General features: G+C 44.2%; 1 protein-coding gene across 2 annotated transcripts in view; it reads left to right on the forward strand.

Moving 5' to 3' along the window:
• The window catches only part of sppl2 (signal peptide peptidase-like 2), a 46,724-nt gene extending 26,871 nt beyond the window's left edge, over positions 1 to 19,853 (forward strand). The window contains exons 10-16 of one of the 2 annotated variants that reach the window (XR_013549099.1): positions 2,237 to 2,311; positions 4,349 to 4,411; positions 5,286 to 5,385; positions 5,625 to 5,702; positions 10,418 to 10,645; positions 13,196 to 13,255; positions 14,825 to 14,902. Coding sequence is in view for 1 of the 2 variants with exons in the window: in XM_078424226.1 (XP_078280352.1) it covers positions 2,237 to 2,311; positions 4,349 to 4,411; positions 5,286 to 5,385; positions 5,625 to 5,702; positions 10,418 to 10,578; positions 13,196 to 13,255; positions 14,825 to 15,001 (714 nt within the window). In the remaining variant the exon portion in view is untranslated. Of the gene's footprint in view, positions 1 to 2,236; positions 2,312 to 4,348; positions 4,412 to 5,285; positions 5,386 to 5,624; positions 5,703 to 10,417; positions 10,646 to 13,195; positions 13,256 to 14,824 lie in introns of both variants that reach the window. The other variant, XM_078424226.1, reaches the window with a different exon arrangement.
• The last annotated feature ends 887 nt before the right edge of the window (positions 19,854 to 20,740 follow it).

Here is a 20,740-nt window from a genome sequence, read left to right on the forward strand (position 1 = left end):
CAAAAGTTAGTGGTTTTGTAGATAGTGAAGATAGTCGTGAGCGATTGCAGCAGGATCTGGATCGATTGGCCAGGTGGGCGGAGGAATGGTTGATGGGATTTAATACAGAAAAGTGAGGTGTTGCATTTTGGGACGTCGAACAAGAGCAGGTCCTTGTTCAACGTCTCAAAATGCAGCAGTATTAACTGCAACACTGGGGAGTGTTGTAGAGCAGAGGGATCTAGGAGAACAGGTGCATGGTTCCTTGAAGGTCGAGTCGCAGGTTGATAAGGTGGTCAAAAAGGCTTTTAGCACTTTGGCCTTCATCAGTCAGAGTATTGAGTATAGAAGTTGGGAGGTTATGTTGCAGTTGTATAAGATGTTGGTGAGACTGCATTTAGAATATTGTGTTCAGGGTTAACCATGTTAAAGGAAAGATATTGTCAAGCTTGAAAGGGTTCAGAAAAGATTTACAAGGATGTTGCCAGGACTAGAGGGTGTGAGCTCTCGGGAGAGGTTGAGTAGCCTGGGTCTCTATTCCATGGAGTGCAGGAGGATGAGGGGAGATCTTATAGCGGTGTACAAAATCATGAGAGGAATAGATCGGGTAGATGCACAGTCTTTTGCCCAGAGTAGAGGAATCGAGGACCAGAGGACATAAGTTCAAGGTGAAGGGGAAAAGATTTAATAGGAATCCGAGGGGTAACTTTTTCACACAAAGGGTGGTGGGTGTATGGAACAAGCTGCCAGAGGAGGTAGTTGAGGCTGGGACTATCCCAACATTTAAGAAACAGTTAGACAGGTACATTGATAGGACAGGTTTGGAGGGATATGGACCAAAAACGGGCAGGTGGGACTAGTGTAGCTGGGACATGTTGGCCGGTGTGGACAAGTTGGGGTGAAGGGCTTGTTTCCACACTGCATCACTGTATAACTCTCTGACTATCTCCAATCAAAACAACACAAGAATAAAGGGACCCGAATGGCCTAATTCTGCACCTATGACTTATGCAGTGTGATAAGACATAATGCTCAAGGCATTTTAAAAATTTCTAAAATACATGATTGCCATCAAGCCAGTGTAAAGATACAGGATAAAGGATTAGTTTAATTAGGCATTGTGGTCAGCACAGACATCATGGGTCGAAGGGCCTGTTCCTGTGCTTTACTGTTCTATGTAGGAAGGAACTGCAGATGCTGGTTTAAACCGAAGATGGACACAAATTACTGGAGTAACTCAGCGGGACAGGCAGCACAGTTTCGGGTTGAGACCCTTCTTCGTCACCAATTCCTCAGTTACTCTGAGTTACTCCATCACTTTGTGTCTATCTTCTGTACTGTTCTATGCTCTATGTTTTAGTGTCCCTAGACTAGCGTAAACCAGCCAGGGTTCCTTCTCTCGACTCCTGCTCGGTGGTACAGATCTCTAGCTGTGGAGAGGCTGACCCCATGCTTGACTGTATCTTTCTCTTGTACGACACTTGCCATCCGAGATTACACAGCACAAATGACAATCTGACTGGGCCAGAGCAGAGAGTTGATGATCTGAAAGTCGTTCCTTGTTGGGAATCTGGGGTTCAAAACGTTAAAAATAATCAAGACACAAAGGGGAAACTTATTTTTAAAATCAATCTTACGTAAAGCTCAATCACTTGTTTCACCAAAGGACTCTTCACATTGCCTTGAATTTGCTGACAGTCTCTTGATAGTTGGACTAATATTAAGTGTTTAGTTTAGTTTGGAGAAACAACGCAGTACAGGCCCTTCGGCCCACCGGGTCCGCACCGACCGTTGATCCCTGCACATTAACACTACCCTACGTAAACGAGGGACAGTTTTTCCATTTACACCAAGCCAAGTAACCGACAAACACGTACATCTTTGGAGTGTGTGAGGAAACCAAAGATCTTGGTGAAAACCCACGGGGAGAACGTACAAACTCCGTACAGGCAGCACCCGCAGTCGGGATGGAAGCCGGGTCTTCAGTGCTATCTCTGCGTCAATGTGCCGCCCAAAATGGAACAGAATTGATAAAGTCTCATTGAATCTTCCAGTTTAAGAATGGGTCAATCAGCCCATCATGTTTATTCCATCAAGTCTATTAAGATGTGCCTTAAATTCTATCTAAATAGAATTTAATGGACCTATCATGTATTGCCTGCGGAATGTGTTTATATTGGACTCAGTGTCTATTGTTCATTATTAGTTCCTGTATTACCTGTTCACATATTCTAATGGCACTGTTTATTTATTCCAGGCTTGCACATTATTGCTGGTGGTTCTCTTTGTGTATGATATTTTCTTTGTTTTCATAACTCCGTTTCTCACTCGGGTAAGTGGAAAACTTCTCTGTGTAATCCATAATTAGTGTGACAAAGTTATTACCCTGTTTATTTTAGTTTAGTTTCTTTCAGAGAGGTCAGTAGTTCTGTGCAGGCCCACGGCTCGGCAATGTTAATGTCACTGTATTCACGTTCACAAGTTATAGAATTAGGCCATTCGGCCCATCGAGTCTACTCCGCCATGGCTGATCTCTGCCTCCTAATCCCATTTTCCTGCCTTCTCCCCATAACCCTTGACACCCGCTCTAATCAAGAATTTGTCTATCTCTGCCTTAAAAATATCCACTGACTTGGCCTCCACAGCCCTCTGGCAGTTAGTTCACATTAATTAATTACTCTCTGACTAAAGAAGTTCCTCCTTTCTTAAAGAGCGCCCTTTAATTCTGAGGCTATGACCTCTGATCCTAGACTCTCCCACCAGTGGAAACATCCTTTCCACATCAACTCCATCTGTGCCTTTCATTATTCTATGTTTCAATGAGGTCCCCCCCTCAACCTTCTAAACTCCAGCAAGTACAGGCCCAGTGCTGTCAAATGCTCATCATATGCTCACCCACTCATTCCTGGGATCATCCTTGCAAATCTCCTCTGGACCCTCTCCAGAGTCAGCACATCCTTCCTCAGATATGGGGCCCAAATTTGCTCACAGTTCTCCATATAAGGCCTGACCAGCGCCTTATAGAGAGAGCCTCAGCTTTACGTCTTTGATTTCTCCGTAATGGTGAAAAGCAATCAGAGGTCAAACGTTGGAAACGTTAAAAAGAAATGGCACTGCAACGGAGCCAATCTCGCAGTGTTTAAATGCTGCAAAGCACTCACCACTGGCATCCTGCATCTGCAGTCTGGGATCTCATCCATCCCAGACCAAAGGGATAAAGTCTAATGAATCTGCTGGCTGTAAGCATTCTGCATGAAATGAGGACTGGCACTTAACCCCCTCTGGATAACTGGCACTTAACCCTCTCTGGATGAACAGGGCTGAGGGTTTGAAGTAACAGTTCTATGTGGCGTTTGCAGTAATTAGTCAATAGACAATTGGTGCAGGAGTAGGCCATTCGGCCCTTCGCGCCAGCACCGCCATTCAATGTGATCATGGCTGATCATCCACAATCAGTACCCCGTTTCTGCCTTCTCCCCGTACCCCCTGACTACGCTATCATTAAGAGCTCTATCTAATTCTCTCAATGACTTGCATTGCTTCCTATGGTTTTTGTAGCTCTCGGAAGCTCTAGTGCAATGGAGTGGGTTGGCGGGCCGAGTGGAATGTGCCGTCGATCTCGCCTCACAGGCTCGATTTCTTTCAGGAAGATTGGGCTCTTCTCAAAGCAAACTACAGCAGATGCAGGAAATCTGAAACAAACCCCCAAAATTCTGGAAACGCACAGCAGGCCAGGCAGCATCTATGGTTCGAGAAAAAGAATTGACATTTAGAAACAACGCAGGGGAATTTCTGACGAAAGGCAATCAGCAGGAAACATTTCTTTACACAGAGAGTGGTGAGTCTGTGGAATTCTCTGTCACAGAAGGTAGTTGAGGCCAGTTCATTGGCTATATTTAAGAGGGAGTTAGATGTGGCCCTTTTTGCTAAAGGGATCAGGGGGTATGGAGAAAAGGCAGGTACAGGCTATTGAGCTGGATGATCAGCCATGATCATATTGAATGGCGGTGCAGGCTCGAAGGGCCGAATGGCCTACTCCTGCACCTATTTTCTATGTTTCTATGAAACACTAACTCTGCCTCCCAACAGACGATGCCTGACAAGCTGAGCATTGTGTTTTATTTGATCTTGTACAACCATCTTTTAGTTTCTTGGTCAGCTATATACTTGCAAGAATTTAAATTCCTCACCTATATATTCGCGCCTCTTGAGTACTGGTCAGGTAATATAATCTCTGGGCCATTGTACCCAGGGTGGCAAATATACTTCATCCAAAAGAATTTTTCTAATCCATTTCCAAATATTTTGAAAAGTTGTTTAAGTGTTGTGGTAAGGATGTCTTTCTGAAGAGCAAGTGTCTGTGTTTCAGAATGGGGAGAGCATCATGGTCGAAGTGGCTGCAGGACCTTCTGATTTCTCCACTCATGAGAAGGTAAAGAGACCATCAAACACCCCTCCCAACCCTTCCGAATTTGGCAGAAATTCCTAGACTCTCCCACATCCACTCTATCCAAGCCTTTCACTATTCTATGCGTTTCAATGAAGTCCCCCTTCATGCTTCTAAACTCCAGCGAGTACCGGCCCAGTGCCGACAAACGCTCATCTTAGATTAACCCACTCATTCCTGGGATCATTCTTGTAAACCTCCTCTGGTCCCTCTCCTGAGCCAGCACATCCACCCTCAGATATGGTGCCCAAAATTGCTCACAATATTCCAAATTTCCCCGGTGTGGGACGAATAAAGGAATATATTATTGTTAAATGCGGCCTTACCAGCGCCTTATAGAGCCTCAGCATTACATCCCTGTTTTTGTATACAAGCCCATCTTGAAATAAATGCCAGCATTGAATTTGCTTTCTTTACTACCGATTCGACTCGCAGATTACCTTTTTGGGAATCCTGCACCAGCAATCCATTTACCAAATGGATTCTCTCCCCGTTTAGAAAATAGTCTACTCCTTTATTCCTACTTTCAAAATGCATGACGCCACACTTTGCTACTTTGTATTCCATCTGCCACTTCTCTGCCCACTCTTCCAACCTGTCCAAGTCCTTCTGCAGAGTCCCTGCTTTCTCTACGCTACCTGCCCTTCCACAATATTTCCGCAGTTCATCCTTATCTGTTCCTCCGTATTGGATTCTAATTTGCATAGTTGATTTGTTGCTTGTTTTCAATGCTGGAGGAAATTGCATTGATTAGGGTACTTAAAAATATGGATTAAATGTTTTAGACTAAGTGGGCTAACAATTTCCTTCTCTTTGTACAATGATTTGTATTGTTGACGAGGTTGTTGTTTAATCTCAGCTCCCAATGGTCTTGAAGGTGCCTCGGTTAAATTCCTCGCCTCTGGCACTGTGCGACAGACCCTTTTCCCTCCTTGGCTTTGGTGATGTCTTGATACCAGGTAAGTAATTTTCTTCTGAACTCGGGAATCCTATTTGTTTGATTTTAAAACGAAGAACTGCTTGATTTTGTTTTCCGTATTCTCACAAGGAGAGTGTGTTGAAACTTTCCAAAGAGTCTCAGACATGCTTGGTGTGCTTTCTGCTGAAATTCTGTTTTGCTCTTTATTGTAATTAAAGTTGACTCCTCTTTCCTTGTCCAACACTGCAAGTGACACTATCTGTTGTATCTTCTTTCCAGGAATGTTGGTGGCTTACTGCCATCGTTTTGATATTCAGGTGCAGGCCTCAAGAATCTACTTTGTGGCGTGCACAGTCGGTAGGTGCCATTACTTATTTTCACGAGACGATGAAACAACCAGTGAAACGTTAAACAAAAATGGAGAGAGAGAGCTCAAGGACATTCACTATTGCCACCAGATAGTTCACCATTCCTGCAACTTGCGGCCTTTATTATATTCATTTCTGGGGACTGGACGTCACCCGTCGGGCCAGCGTTTGTTCCCCATTTCTACTTGCCGAGGAACAATGGCCATACAGGCGCTCCTCAACATGGGTCACGTTCCTGAGAAACCCATCGTAAACCGAAAATATCGTAAGTCGAAATGCATTTAATACACCTGATCACGCGGCAGGAAGCGAGCGGCCGTTTGCACCCTCGCAAAGTCGAAACATCGTAAGTCGAAGCATCGTTAGTCGGGGAGCATCTGTCTGCAATTGCCCTAAACTGCTGCAATCCTTCTGGTGCTGTTAGGCAGCAAGATCAGGAATCTAGAACCAGTGACAAGATATATTTTCATACATATGTGTATGCATGTATATTTATATATCTTTTATGTGTGTGTGCGCATATATATATATATGTATACGTATAACACATACACACACTCACAAATACTATCCTTGCTTGGAAATATATATATGTATCTATCTGTCTGTATATCTAATGAGCTATATATATATATATTATATATAAACTTATTCAATTCAATTCAATATATATATATTATATATATATATTGAATTGAATAAGTTTATTGGCTAAGTATGTACATATACAAGGGATTCGCCTTGGTGCTCTGCTCGCAAGTAACAACACGACATACAGTAAACAAGAATAAAACAGAAAACATTAAAACATTAAGAATAAAACATTATAGTTTAAACGTGTGAATTAAATAAAATACCCGAGCAAAAGGAGGCTACAGACCTTTGGTTATTGAGTAGGTAGATATATATATATCTATATATATCTATATATATCTATATATATAGATATCATTGGAGATATATATATATATATATACATATATATACACACACACACACACATATATATATATATATATATATATATATATATACATACATATATATATATATGTATATATATATGTCTCCAATGATATCTATAGAATGTATCTATAAACCATAAATGGCTCAATTGTTCCATGGTGCAAATGGCCGATCGCTTCCGGCCACGTGATCAGGTGTATTAAATGCATTTCGACTTACGATATTTTCGGTTTACGATGGGTTTCTCGGAACGTAACCATCGTAAGTTGAGAAGCGCCTGTATTGCCATTGTTCCTCGGCAAGTATTGTTTTTCCGCTGGCTGGTTAGCACGCAACACTGTACCTCATGTACATGTGAGAATAAATTAATCTGAACTGAAAAAACGATACCACTATCCGACGATATGTTTGCAAGTAAGGGTGGTGCGTGAGTTGTGGGGAAGCTGAAGATGGTCTTTGAATTGCACAGGACTGGCCGTGGTTTCCTCAAGCATTCACTGGCTTTGCACGTGATACTTTCATCAGCGGAGCTGATAACAGTTTGAAGATATTTGGAATGAGTTGAGAGACAATTTAGCTGAATAGTGAGGAACGGGAACAAGCCCTTCGGCCCACAATGTTTGTGCCAAAATGATGCAAATTAAACTGATCTCATCTCCCCGTACATCATCCATATCCCTCTATTCCCTGCACTTCCTCGTGCCTATCCAAAGGCCTCTTAAACACCACTATCGTATCTGCCTTCACCACCACCCTTAGCAATGTGTTCCAGGCCCCCACCACTCTCTGTGTAAAAAAAAAACCTTGCCCCACACATCTCCATTAAACCTCCCCCCCGCTCCATAGCTTTATAGCCTGATAGCTTTATATAGCTATGCTCTCTAGTGTTGGATATTCCCACCCTGGGAAAACAGTTCTAAGTGTGTAATCAATGCCTCTCATAATTCTATATACTTCTATCGAGTCTCCCCTCAATCTCCGTTCCAGAGAAATCAATCCAAGTCAATAGTCAATAGTCGTTTATTTGTCACATACACATAAATGTGTAGTGAAATGAAACATTACCCGCAGTAATGTTTGACCCTGAGGCTGAGACTCTCTAATCCCGGCAGCTTCCTGGTAAACTACATCTGCGCCCTCCTAATGTAGTAGGAAAGAAAACTGCAGATGCTGGTTTAAATCGAAGGTAGACACAAAATGCTGGAGTAACTCAGCGGGTCAGGCAGCATCTCTGGAGAGAAGGAATGGGTGACATTTCGGGTCGAGACCCTTCTGAAGAAACGTCACCCATTCCTTCTCTCCAGAGATGCTGCCTGACCCGCTGAGTAACTCCAGGATTTTGTGTCTACCCTCCAAATTGATGCATCTTTCCTGTAATGGGGCAGCCAGAACGGCCCGCAACCCTCCAACTGGTTAACCAAAGTCCGAAAAAGCTGCATCGTGACTCTCTGACTTGTCTTCAGTACTCTTACCAATGATGGCAACAATATTATGGCAACGTTCTCAACCACCCTGCTACTTGAGCTTCCACTCTAAGATCCCTCTTCACATCAGACAATAGACAATAGGTGCAGGAGTAGGCCATTCGGCCCTTCGAGCCAGCACCGCCATTCAATGTGATCATATCAATTGGATTGGTGAATGTAAAAATTGTCCCTAGTGCGTATAGGATAGCGTTAATGTGCGGGGATCGCTGGTCGGCGCGGAGCCGGTGGGCCGAAAGGGCCTGGTTCCGTGCTCTATCTCTAAACTAAACTATATATCCACCTTCCGCTACAACCCTCTGTCTTCTGTTTTGTTCAGTTCTGAATTCCCATGACCAAGTCATTGTGAATCCCGTACATCTTAATCTTCTGGATCAGCCTATCATGAGGGGCCTTACTAAAATCCAAGTGTTCAACATTCACCACCATACCGTCATCAATCTCCTTTGTCACCACCTCAAAAGCTCAAGTTCGTGAGTGAGACGTGACCTGCTGCGTACAAAAAACCGTGCTGGCAATCCATAATTAGCCCTTTCTCTTCCAAATGGAAATAAATCCTATCTGGAAGAATTCTCTCAGATAGTTTCCCTACCACTGACTTGAGGTTCACTGGCCTATGGTTCCCTGGAGCCTCTCCACACTCCTTTCTTAGACAAAGGGACAACATTGGCCACTCCCCAGTCCTCTGTGACCTTGCCTTTGGCTAAAGATTAAACACAGATCCTTGTCGAGGCCCCTGCAATCTCCTCTCTTGCCTCCCTCAATAACCTGGGGTAGATCTCATCTCTACGGCCCTGGGGGGACGCATCCACCTTAACGTTCTTCAAAAGCCTCAGCACCACCTGCTTCTCGATCTCAAACTACTCCAGCCAGTTTGGATGGTTAAATGAATTGAGACAAAGTATGTATTGGCACAGAAATATTTAAATCTTGGCTGAAAAAGACATAAGAAATGCAAGTAAATATTTTAAAGAATAGCTTGCCCTCAACAATTATACTTATCTGCAGAGGTTTAAAATAACCAGGAATGTGGAAAATGCTGAAATACACAGAGCGACTAGGATGAAAGAGAATAGAGTGGTGTGTGTTTTGGGAGGAGACTGTTATTGTTAGAGAATGAGAAGTCTCCCTTATCTTATCAAACCAAGAATAGAGGTCAGGTATTCAAGACTAAACCTAGTAATTACTTTCAAGAAGGTAGTTAATAACACTAACGATGGTTGTAAACCAAATGTAGAGAAATGAAAATGTTTTGTTGTCTTTTTGAATTTGGTGTTTAAAATCCTTGTGTATTCAGAGTCACAGAGTGATACAGTGTGGAAACAGGGCCTTCGATCCAACTTGCCCACACCGGCCAATTTGTCCCAGCTATATTAGTCCCACAAGCCTGCGCTTGGTCCATATCCCTCCGAACCTGTCCTATCCATGTATCTGTCGAACTGTTTCTTAAACGTTGGGATAGTCTCAGCCTCAACTACCTACTCTGGCAGCTTGTTCCATACACCCACCACCCTTTGTGTGAAAAAGTTACCCCTCAGATTCCTATTAAATCTTTCCCCCTTCATCTTGATTGAACCTATGTCCTCTGGTCCTCGATTCCCCTACACTGGGCAAGAGACTCTGTGCATCTACCCAATCTATTCCTCTCATGATTTTATACACGTCAGTCTCGACCCAAAACATCACCCATTCTCTCCAGAGATGCTGCCTGTCCCGCTGAGTTACTCCAGCATTTTGTGTCTATCTTTAGTGTTTAACTAGACCAAGTGAACCTGTTGGGCCCAAACCTCTCCTCCCCCCCCCCCCCCTCTCTGTGTTTTGGGTGGAGACGGCTGTGGTCTCCCTCTCTGGGCGTGCTCCCAGTTCCACGGTGGGCGAGCCCGGCCTGCCGTTGAGATACGGCCGCAGCTCCCCGCCATTTCATCTCCGGTCCTTTCCACTTCAGTCAGACCCAAAACGTCACCCATTCCTTCTCTCCAGAGACGCTGCCCGGCCCGTTGAGCTACTCCAGCATTTTGTATCTTCGGTTTAAACCAGCATCTGCAGTTCCTTCCAACACTGCCGTTGGGAAATGGCCGCGGCTCGCCAGGAGACCCTCTCCGGGTCCGGGCTGGTTCCCTGTTCCCGCGGAGGACAAGCCAGGCCTGCCGTTGGGATGTGGCCACGGCTCGCCGTGAGTCCTTCTCACCGTGCGCGGTTTATGCGAGTATTCGCTGTTGATCATTCACGTGTCTCTTTGTGCTTTGTTCCTCAGCATATGGCATTGGTCTTCTCATCACTTTTGTAGCTCTGGCACTAATGCAGACGGGCCAGCCTGCTCTCCTCTACCTGGTCCCGTGCACTCTGATCACCAGCATCTGCGTGGCCTGCTGGCGCAAGGAGGTGGCTATGTTCTGGAATGGAAATGGATTTGCGGTGAATACCAATTTGATATGAGTGCCTAGAAGAATTATATTGCCCCTTCCCCAAATGTAATAATAAAGTTGAGTAAATTTGCAGTTCTAACATCTTACAATTATATTATTCACAAAATGCTGGAGTAACTCAGCAGGTCAGGCAGCATCTCGGGAGAGAAAGAATGTCACCCATTCCTTTTCTCCCGAGATGCTGCCTGACCTGCTGAGTTACTCCAGCATTTTGTGAATAAATCGATTTGTACCAGCATCTGCAGTTATTTTCTTATCTTACAATTATATCTTGGACTCACTGCAAAGTTTAAAATAAAATGAAGCTGGGTTTTTAAAAAATCGTTGTATCATCCCCACTTTTAAGGAGGAAAGATAAGGAGCGATTTGCTGTTGTTTTTGCTCTGATGCTGATTTTACGCAAGGCACGGAAGAAGGGTCTCGACCCGAAACGTTCCTTCTCTCCCGAGATGCTGCCTGACCCGCTGAGTTACTCCAGCATTTTGTGTCTATCTTTGATAGAACAGAGGGTTCTTTTTCACCTTTACTTTATATTGTTGTTGTTAAGCCATGTAAAAGATAACATGGGTGTCTCTATTTATCCTAGAATTACATATAAAAGGGCATTTCCCAGAAGGTAGTAAAGTTCTTCCATAATTAACAGGTCCCCAGGCTGAATAAAGATGCAAAGTACTCATTACCATCGCAAACAACATACTGAGACCAAACCACTGGGTTCAAAGAGCCCCAGGATACTGTTAATACTTAATAATTCAGATTCCCCAGTTTGACCTGGTATCCTCGGGTGATCTGGCAGGCTAAAGCCCTCATTGTGCTCCTATGTGAGGAAGTACTGGGAAGTGTGGTTTGATGGTTTTAGCTGATTGAATGCCCATTGATAGAAGCATAGAAGAAACATGGTGCACATGTGGTAATCCTATGGGCCTTTGTTTGTTTCCTTAAACCAAATGAGCGCTTTGGTCATAAACCAAACCCGATATATCCCTGCAGGGTGTGGTTCTACCTCCACAATATGCCAGCAGGATTGCTGGAGTTAGTAGTGGGTTGATCCTTTAACATGGTAGTAACATGGGCCTGGTATCTATTGATGAGGGAAATTAGCAAGATGACTTTATCTAGTGTTTCAGGGCTCATTTTCAAGTGATTTAACACTCCCAGAGAGACAGAGAGAGATGCTGCCTGACCCACTGAGTTACTCAGTTCAGTTCAGGAAATGCTTGTTAAAATCGAAGGTGGACACAAATTGCTGGAGTAACTCAGCGGGCGGGTCAGGCAGCGTCTCAGGAGAGAAGGGACGGGTGAGGTCACCCATTCCTTCCCTCCCGAGATGCTGCCTGACCCGCTGAGTTACTTCAGCATTTTGTGTCTGCCTTCAGTTCAGTTTAGTTTATTGTCACGTGTACCGAGCGAGGTACAGTGAAAAGCTTTTGTTTCGTGCTAATCAGTCAGCAGAAAGACAATGCATGATTACAGTCGAGCCATTTACAGTGCACAGATACATGATAAGGGAATAACGTTTAGTGCAAGGCAAAGTCATCAAAGTCTAGTCGGTCAAAGATATTCCGAGGGTCACCAAAGAGGTAGATAGTAGTTCAGCACTGTTCTCGGGTTGTGATAGGATGATTCAATTGTGTGATAACAGCTGGGAAGAAACTGTCCCCGAATCATTTGTTGCACAAAAGCTTTTATGAAGTCCCATTTCATCCAGTTTATCCACTCCAATCATAGATTTCTGCTCCCTTGTTCATTTTTTTAGGCTCTATGTTTACGTTAATGTTTATGTTTATATAAATAAATGCTGAACTCCATTTCAATTAAGTGGCCATTTATAATTTGTGTTACCCAATAGGCTTGGGCTAAAGGTAGGCACAAATTGCTGGAGTAACTCAGCGGGGCAGGCAGCATCTCTGGATAGAAGGAATGGGTGACGTTTCGGTTCGAGACCCTTCTTCTGACTGAGCGTCAGGGGAGAGGGAGACACCAGGTTAAGGAAGTGTAAGGTGTGGAAAGGAGACATCAAAGGGGATGCAGATCAAGGAAAATGTGGAATAGATCACTGTTAGCTAGGAGAAGGTGAAACGAAGCGTGGATAAAATGTACTCGGGTGGGACAGTCAGACTGGTCGGAGAACTGGGGAGGGGGAGGGGGGTCTTTCTTCGGTGTAAACCAGCATCTGCAGTTCCTTCCTACACATTTAGTCTTGGGCTAAATGTCCCTTCTTTTGGGCATTGCACCGGCACTCTGCTCCTTACTCACGGTGGAATTTGAAGATTGTACTGGTCCATGTGGCTTAGTCATTGGCCTTTATATTCAGAATCCATAAACAAGCCCTGGAGTTTACCCTGTTAAACTGTGACACAGTCCAGCTGCAAAATGGTTTCAAAACTCTTTTTTAAAATATATATGTATATGTATATAAACATAGAAGGGGAAGGGAGTTAGCCTGGGGACTGTGCTTGTACGCTAGATTCAGAGGTGGCAAGAGACTGGAAGCAATGCTTTGTTAGTGAGTCATCGTGCGTGAATTCAGCAAAATAAGTCTTTGTTGCCGCTTTGTTGTGTCTTGTGTGTAATCAAAATCTTTCTTCTCTTCAACCAAATTTCAGACCAGTTCACAAGACGCTGCCACATGTGTTGTTTCACCACCTCCAACTGCACCAAAACAGGTGAAAATCTCACATTTCCAGAAACGTTGTACCCTTCCCCAGATACTGTTTAAAATCAACATTGGTTGACTACACCTCGTGAAGTAGCTGATGTCGTATCCCTTTTGTTAGATTTGGGGCTGCTTAACCTTGTGTGGTTCCCCGGCAAAGACGGGCTATGCATGAGGTTACGCACGAGTGTACAGTCTACCCTTGTATCATGGACTTCTTTATGACAGATTTTAGTTATACCGGACAAAATCTGCTGCAATTGAGGCATCCATTCGGAACAAAGGACTAAGTTTGTTCATGGAGTGATCGCTGGGTGGTTGGAGCATATCTTGGCTCAATCTGTGTAGGAAGGAACTGCAGATGCTGGTTTTCACCAAAGATAGACACAAAACTCAGCGGGACAGGCAGCTTCTCTGGAGAGAAGGAATGGGTGACATTTCGGGTCGAGTCCTTTCTATTGAGTCTAACCCGAAATGTCATCCAGTGATGCTGCCTGTCCCGCTAAGTTACTCTAGCATTTTGTGTCTATCATGCCTCAATCTGTGTTTAGCTTTCCTGTTTATTCTGTGTCTTGTGTAGTGTATGTTTAATTGCTGTTTTACCACTACTGTACATATTTACCCCTCTTACTCGGTTACAGCAAGCTATTGGCATTAACGGACACCATTTCCCCACCCCCTCCCCCTACCCCTCCCCCCCCCCCCATAGTCCATTATAACATTATCTGTAATAACAAATCCTCCAACACTTTATCATGTTTAATTCCTCCATAGAGTTCTAACTGTGTTCTGAAAGGATAACGTATGAATGGATACAAAATGCTGGAGTAACTCAGCGGGTCAGGCAGCATCTCTGGAGAGAAGGAATGGGTGACGTTTCGGGTCGAGACCCTTCTTCAGACCCTTCTGTAGAGTCTCAACCCGAAACGTTACTCATTCCTTCTCTCCAGAGATGCTGCCTGTCCCGCTGAGTTACTCCAGCATTTTGTATCTAACTTTGATTTAAACCTGCATCTGCAGTTCTTTCCTACACATATGAATGGATGTTTAGCTAGTTCAGTTTAGTTTATTGTCACGTGTACCGAAGTACAGTGCAAAGCTTTTTATTGCGTGCTAACCAGTCAGCAGAAAGACAATACATGATTACAATCAATTCATTTACAGTGGACGCTGGATTAATTGAAATGTGAAGGCAGTATTATCTCTGTGGATAACTCTTCAGCCACAGAAGGCTGTGGAGGCCAAGTCAGTGGATATTTTTAAGGCAGAGATAGACAGATTCTTGATTAGTATGGGTGTTAGGGGTTATGGGGAGAAGGCAGGAGAATGGTATTGAGAGGGAAAGGTAAATCAAATCAACCCTGATTGAATGGCAGAGTAGACTTGATGGGCCGAATGGCCTAATTGTGCTCCTAGAACTTATGGAGTTGGGCAAATCTGGGTTTGAAGAAGAGTCTCGGTCTGATACGTCACCTATTCCTTTTCTCCAGAGATTTTGCAGTCTTATATTCTGGATATGACGCGTCCATTTAGGCTTCTACTACCCTGACCAATATTTGTTCGAATTTGTATGTTCCAGGGACAGCCGGGATTATTGGATACTGACACCAGTTCACAGACCTGTGACAACTCGTCTCCGACTGCCAGCCACCACGAAGGGAAAGCCCTGGCCACTCCGCCTGGAGGACCCAGCGATGAAAATGAAGCAGAACCCAGTGAGAACTTTCTGCCGAAAGATGGAATGGGTCAATCATAGCGCGGACAATGTACTTACACCGCAATGTTTAAACGTGCTTCTAGTGGGTTTATATATAATGAAGTAGATCGGTATTGCAGATGTTAGCTGAAGTGAATGAAAGATTGCCTGTTGGGTAGACCTTTATCTGTTACGTTCTCCTCCCCAAATTATCATGGGCAGTTGTGCTGCTGACAAATCTCCCCATAACCCCTAACACCCATACTAATCAAGAATCTGTCTATCTCTGCCTTAAAAATATCCACTGACTTGGCCTCCACACCCTTCTGTGGCTGAAGAGTTATCCACAGAGATAATACTGCCTTCACAAACAGACACCACCACCCTTAATCAGTGCCGGCTTTCTCAAAGCTGACGCCACCAAGTACAGAACACCTGGACCTACGTACCCAATTCTTAAAGTAACCAAGCGTTCATTGTTAAAAATGACTTGTCAGAAACAAAATATTGTCATTGCCACATCTCCTGACCCCCCTCGAGGATTAACCCCCGGACAGTAACATGCACACCTGCAAGACACTAACTCCCAGACCAGCAACATGCACACCTGCAAGACACTAACTCCCAGACCAGCAACATGCACACCTGCAAGACACTAACTCCCAGACCAGCAACATGCACACCTGCAAGACACTAACTCCCAGACCAGCAACATGCACACCTGCTAGTCATTAACCCCCGGTCCAGCAACATGCACACCTGCTAGTCATTAACCCCCGGTCCAGCAACATGCACACCTGCAAGACACTAACTCCCAGACCAGCAACATGCACACCTGCAAGACACTAACTCCCAGACCAGCAACATGCACACCTGCAAGACACTAACTCCCAGACCAGCAACATGCACACCTGCTAGTCATTAACCCCCGGTCCAGCAACATGCACACCTGCTAGTCATTAACCCCCGGTCCAGCAACATGCACACCTGCTAGTCATTAACCCCCGGTCCAGCAACATGCACACGTGCAAGACACTAACTCCCAGACCAGCAACATGCACACCTGCAAGACACTAACTCCCAGACCAGCAACATGCACACCTGCAAGACACTAACTCCCAGACCAGCAACATGCACACCTGCTAGTCATTAACCCCCGGTCCAGCAACATGCACACCTGCAAGACACTAACACCTGAACCAGCAACATGCACACCTGCAAGTCACTGAACAAATCTTCGTCTCAATTTATTCTTTCTGGACGTAAACAATGAACCGCCGAACCATAAGCAGGAATGCAAGATTGAGGAATTTCTCCAGCTTATTAGGATGCTTACTAAAGATAGCCACAAAATGATAGGGAAGGCTGTCTCTTCTTAAACTAAGAATTTCTAGCTGGCATCTCATTTAGAAAGAGGTGCACATAGTAATCACTGAACTATTTGTTGGGTAGATGATGAATCTGGCGTTTAGTGGTGGCTGGTATGATCACTTAATTTAATTAAATGTACATCAGTGTTGGGGCTGTGCATCTGTATTTATGACACAGGAATGTACAGAGCCAGCAATGCCATTTTGGCCCGTCTTATCAAAGTTCATCAACAGAACACACAATTTGCAGCACAATACATCTGTAGAATCAAATCTGATAAGTTACCGATCCCACACGGTTTCATCGCGATAACTTTTTTCCCCCCATCTTTTCTTGATCTCTCCCTCAGAGGGTGGCTTCTTGCCGATTACTGTCAGAGGAACTTTATTCCCAGAAGCTACCATGAGGTTGAGCATATTTCATCCACTTTGAATGGCCAATCGGTTAATTTGAGACTGATTCCAGATGCAATAGTTGGGGCAAAAAAACCTATCTTCTCATCTATTTTGTTGACCCCTAAGAATTTTAAATGTTTCAATGAGATCATGTTACTTTAGGGATTGCCTGAATGCTGACTGGAGGAGCTCTGGCTGAGATTACCCCTCTTAACATTTGGATTATATGTAGATATAATTTTCAACACAATAGATATCATTTTGAACACAATAGACCCGGAAGGGTCTCGACCCAAAATGTCACCCATTCCTTCTCACCAGAGATGCTGCCTGTCCCGCTGAGTTACTCCAGCATTTTGTGTCTACCTTCGGTTTAAACGTCCAGTTCCTTCCTACACATTTTGAACACAATAACTGTAATCAGCTGTAATCATACTGTTTTCATATGAGTATTTGTCACCAATCAAACAGATGAATGCCACTTCCAAGTTCAGTAGTGCAAAACCTTTTCTGTTCTATCGGAATCAGTGGATAAATGGTATGAATTGATAAAATAAGCTATAGTTTAGTTTGGAGATACAGTGCGGAAACAGGCCCTTTGACACACTGACCAGCGATCCCCACACGCTAACACTATCCTACACACACTCGGGACAATTTACACTCATACCAAGCCAATTAACCTACAAACCCTTACGTCTTTGGAGTGTGGGAGGAAACCGAAGTTCTCGGAGAAAACCCACGCGGGTCAGGGGGAGAACGTACAAACTCTGTACAGACAAGCACCCATAGTCAGGATGGAACCCGGGTCTCTGGCGCTGTAAGGCAGCAACTCTACCGCTGCGCCACCATGCCCTTTAGTTTAAAATGGGATAAGAAATTACTTGATATTCATTTGCCTGTGATAGAGTTATGTTCAAACTTTATGAAATGAAGCTGTGGATGGGTATCTCAAGGAAACACGAGATCATAAAATTGTAGAATGTAGAAACTATGTGCCCTTGGTTTTCCTCACATTCATCACTTGGCCAGTACGTTGGCGAAAGATCTGTCAGGTCTTGATGTTTTCCGCCGTTCGGACGCAGAACTGGGATAACGGGACCAGTGTGGACGGGCGATTGTTGGTCGGCAGGGACTCGGTGGGACTAAGGCCTTGTTTCCCATCTCCAAACTAAACTAGACAGTACCAGGGGTTGGGATTGAGTCTGGATCGCTGGAGCTAAGAAGCAACAGCTCCACCAGCTGCACGCCTGTGCTGCCAGTCTTTGTCAGTCAGCTAACCATTCACGTTTCGCCGGTCATGGTTGGGTTTGCTGGGGGTGAACATTTAAGGAAGAGCATGTGGGTTAGATTTGTTAAATACTGCCACTTATCTTTATTTAGCCTTATTAGTTGAGACTAGGTTTCTCCTGCCTGCTGTTTATTTTAAGGGCATCGCATACGGTGTTTTGTATTTTTTACAAAAAATGCAAACTACAAATGTGATGTTTGGCTTGGGCAGCTCACACCCCAGTGGTATGAATATTGACTTCCCTCACTCCAAGTAACACTTGCTTTCCCTCTCTCTCCATCCCTCCCCCTTCCTAGTTCTCCGATCAGTCTGACTGTCCCCCTGACTAAATTATATCTCTGTATGCTTCGTGGTCACCCTCCAGCTAACAATGATCTTTTCTACATTTTCCTTGAACAGCATCTCCTTTGATGTCTCGTTTTCACACCTTACACTTCCTTACCTCTGTGTCTCCCTCTCCCCTGACTCTCAGTCTGCAGAAGGGTCTCGACCCGAAACGTCACCCATTCCTTCTCTCCAGAAATGCTGCCTGTCCCGCTGAGTTACTCCAGCATTTTGTGTCTATCTTCGGTGTAAACCAGCACCTGCACATTTCCTACACATTTTATGTTTGCATCTTTTGTTAAAAATAGCACAAATTTTGTTGGATGAATTCAGATTTAAATGAACCTTGCTGCTTGATTAGTATGGGGTGTACAGTTGAACCGGCAGTTCCCTGATACGTGATGCTCGTGCTCCTAAGTTCTCCTTGGCCTTTTGCAGTCCAGCAAGCCTGCTTTACTTTTGTGTTCCAAAGTCTGGCGGGGGGGAACCAGCATACCGTTTGCTTTCCAAATCGTTTGTCCTACATGCTCTGTTCTACCTGTCGTGGAACCACACATCGATCCCTCTGCAACCAACAGGTTAGCCTCATTTCTGTACGTGGGACAACTTTCATTACAACTTCAAACCGTCCAGGACAGTTGAACTGACCCTGATCTATGAGGCAGTAAAAGGTGGGTTATGTTTCATTAGTTTAGGTGTATTTCATCATCTGAGGGGTGGTGGCAGTTTTAATTTTGAGTCGTTCTGATCTTTCAATTGTCCACTTGTACTTGGCTCTGTTTGTCATGCAATTATCTCTAAGAACACCAAATGTTTTCTAAATATCATGAAACATTCTTAGACATTTTTAACCCGATGGAATGAAATTTCTAAATCCTTGAAGTTATCAATAATTTCTTAGGGCAAAAGATCCGGAACGAAAAGCATGTGCAGGCACAAAAGATGAATCATGTTTTCCAATTTATTTAATACAACTGTTATTACAAACACATACAACTAATAACACCTACTGTCTCAGCCTAGCGAACATTACAATAAGGTGGCCATGTCATTCACAGGCCATCAAACAAGGAATATTCCTTTCAGATTCTGTATTATCTTTCTTTTTTCTCTCTGTGTGGTGCTTTATATGAAGTAATATCTTAAAAATGGATTGAAGAATAAAAATGATGTGACTTTAATTTCTTTATTTGAAAATTGTGCAATATGAAGGACAAATCTCTCAACACTAGCAGTTCCTCCAACAAAAACACTAAATCAGGGCGAAAACAGCCCACATTGAACGTCCCTGATGACTAAACAAGAGTTGGGTAGAATTGCCGTTAATAATTTATCCCAAGTTAATGGCTGATAGATTGGGCGAGGGCTTTTATTTATTTTTTCCCTCGATAAAGCTGCTTAACATACAAATGGTACTGATTCCAATAAGATGCATTCTGTTTTCCATTATTCTTTACAAAAAAAAATCATGTTGAGTTGTGGATTATGATTTCCAAATAAAGTTTTTATAGTTTAAAGAGCACTCTCTTTAATTCCACTGCGCCATGTTGATTTGCGTCATTTTTACGTCTGCACTGTGGAATTCTCTGCCTCAAAAAGCAGTGGAGGCCAATTCTCTGAATGCATTCAAGAGAGAGCTAGATAGAGCTCTTATGGATAGCGGAGTCAGGGGGTATGGGGAGAAGGCAGGAACGGGGTACTGATTGAGAATGATCAGCCATGATCACATTGAATGGCGGTGCTGGCTCAAAGGGCCGAATGGCCTACTCCTGCACCTATTGTCTATTGTCTATTGATGGGGGAGCTAAGATTGAGAAGGGGTTTTAAAATGTGTAGGAAGGAACTGCAGATGCTGGTTTAAACCGAAGATAGACACAAAAAGCTGGCCACAGAAGGCTGTGGAGGCAAAGTCTGGATATATTTAAGGCAGAGATAGATAGATTCTTGATTAGTGCGGGTGTCAGAGGTTGTTGGGAGAAGGCAGAGAGAATGGGGTTAGGAGGGAGAGATAGATCAGCCGGGATTGAATGGCGGAGTAGACATCATGGGCCGAATGGACTCATTCTACTCCTATCACTTAGGAGTAGCTCAGCGGGTCAGGCAGCATCTCTGGAGAAAGGGAATAAAGAGAAAGGGGATTTTGGGTTGGAACCATTCTTGCATAGCAGCAACTGTGGAAAGCAGGGGACTGAAGGAGATCTGTTGTCGGTACCGTAATCCGGGTTGGATCCAGACTGGGATGTCTGGAACCGGAGCTGGAAGCCCCGGGGCAGAAGATGGAGGAGCAGGCAAGCAGCGAGAAAACACACCTGGCTGTGGTAGCGAGTCTGGGTAAAACCGTGGTGGTGGAGTCATAGAGCAGGAGGAATCACAGAGGGGGGGCAGCGAGAGAGGATGGTGTAGATCTCTCGTCGGGAG

This window comes from Rhinoraja longicauda, chromosome 28 (assembly GCF_053455715.1).
Source record: "Rhinoraja longicauda isolate Sanriku21f chromosome 28, sRhiLon1.1, whole genome shotgun sequence".
Lineage (NCBI taxonomy): Eukaryota > Metazoa > Chordata > Chondrichthyes > Rajiformes > Arhynchobatidae > Rhinoraja > Rhinoraja longicauda.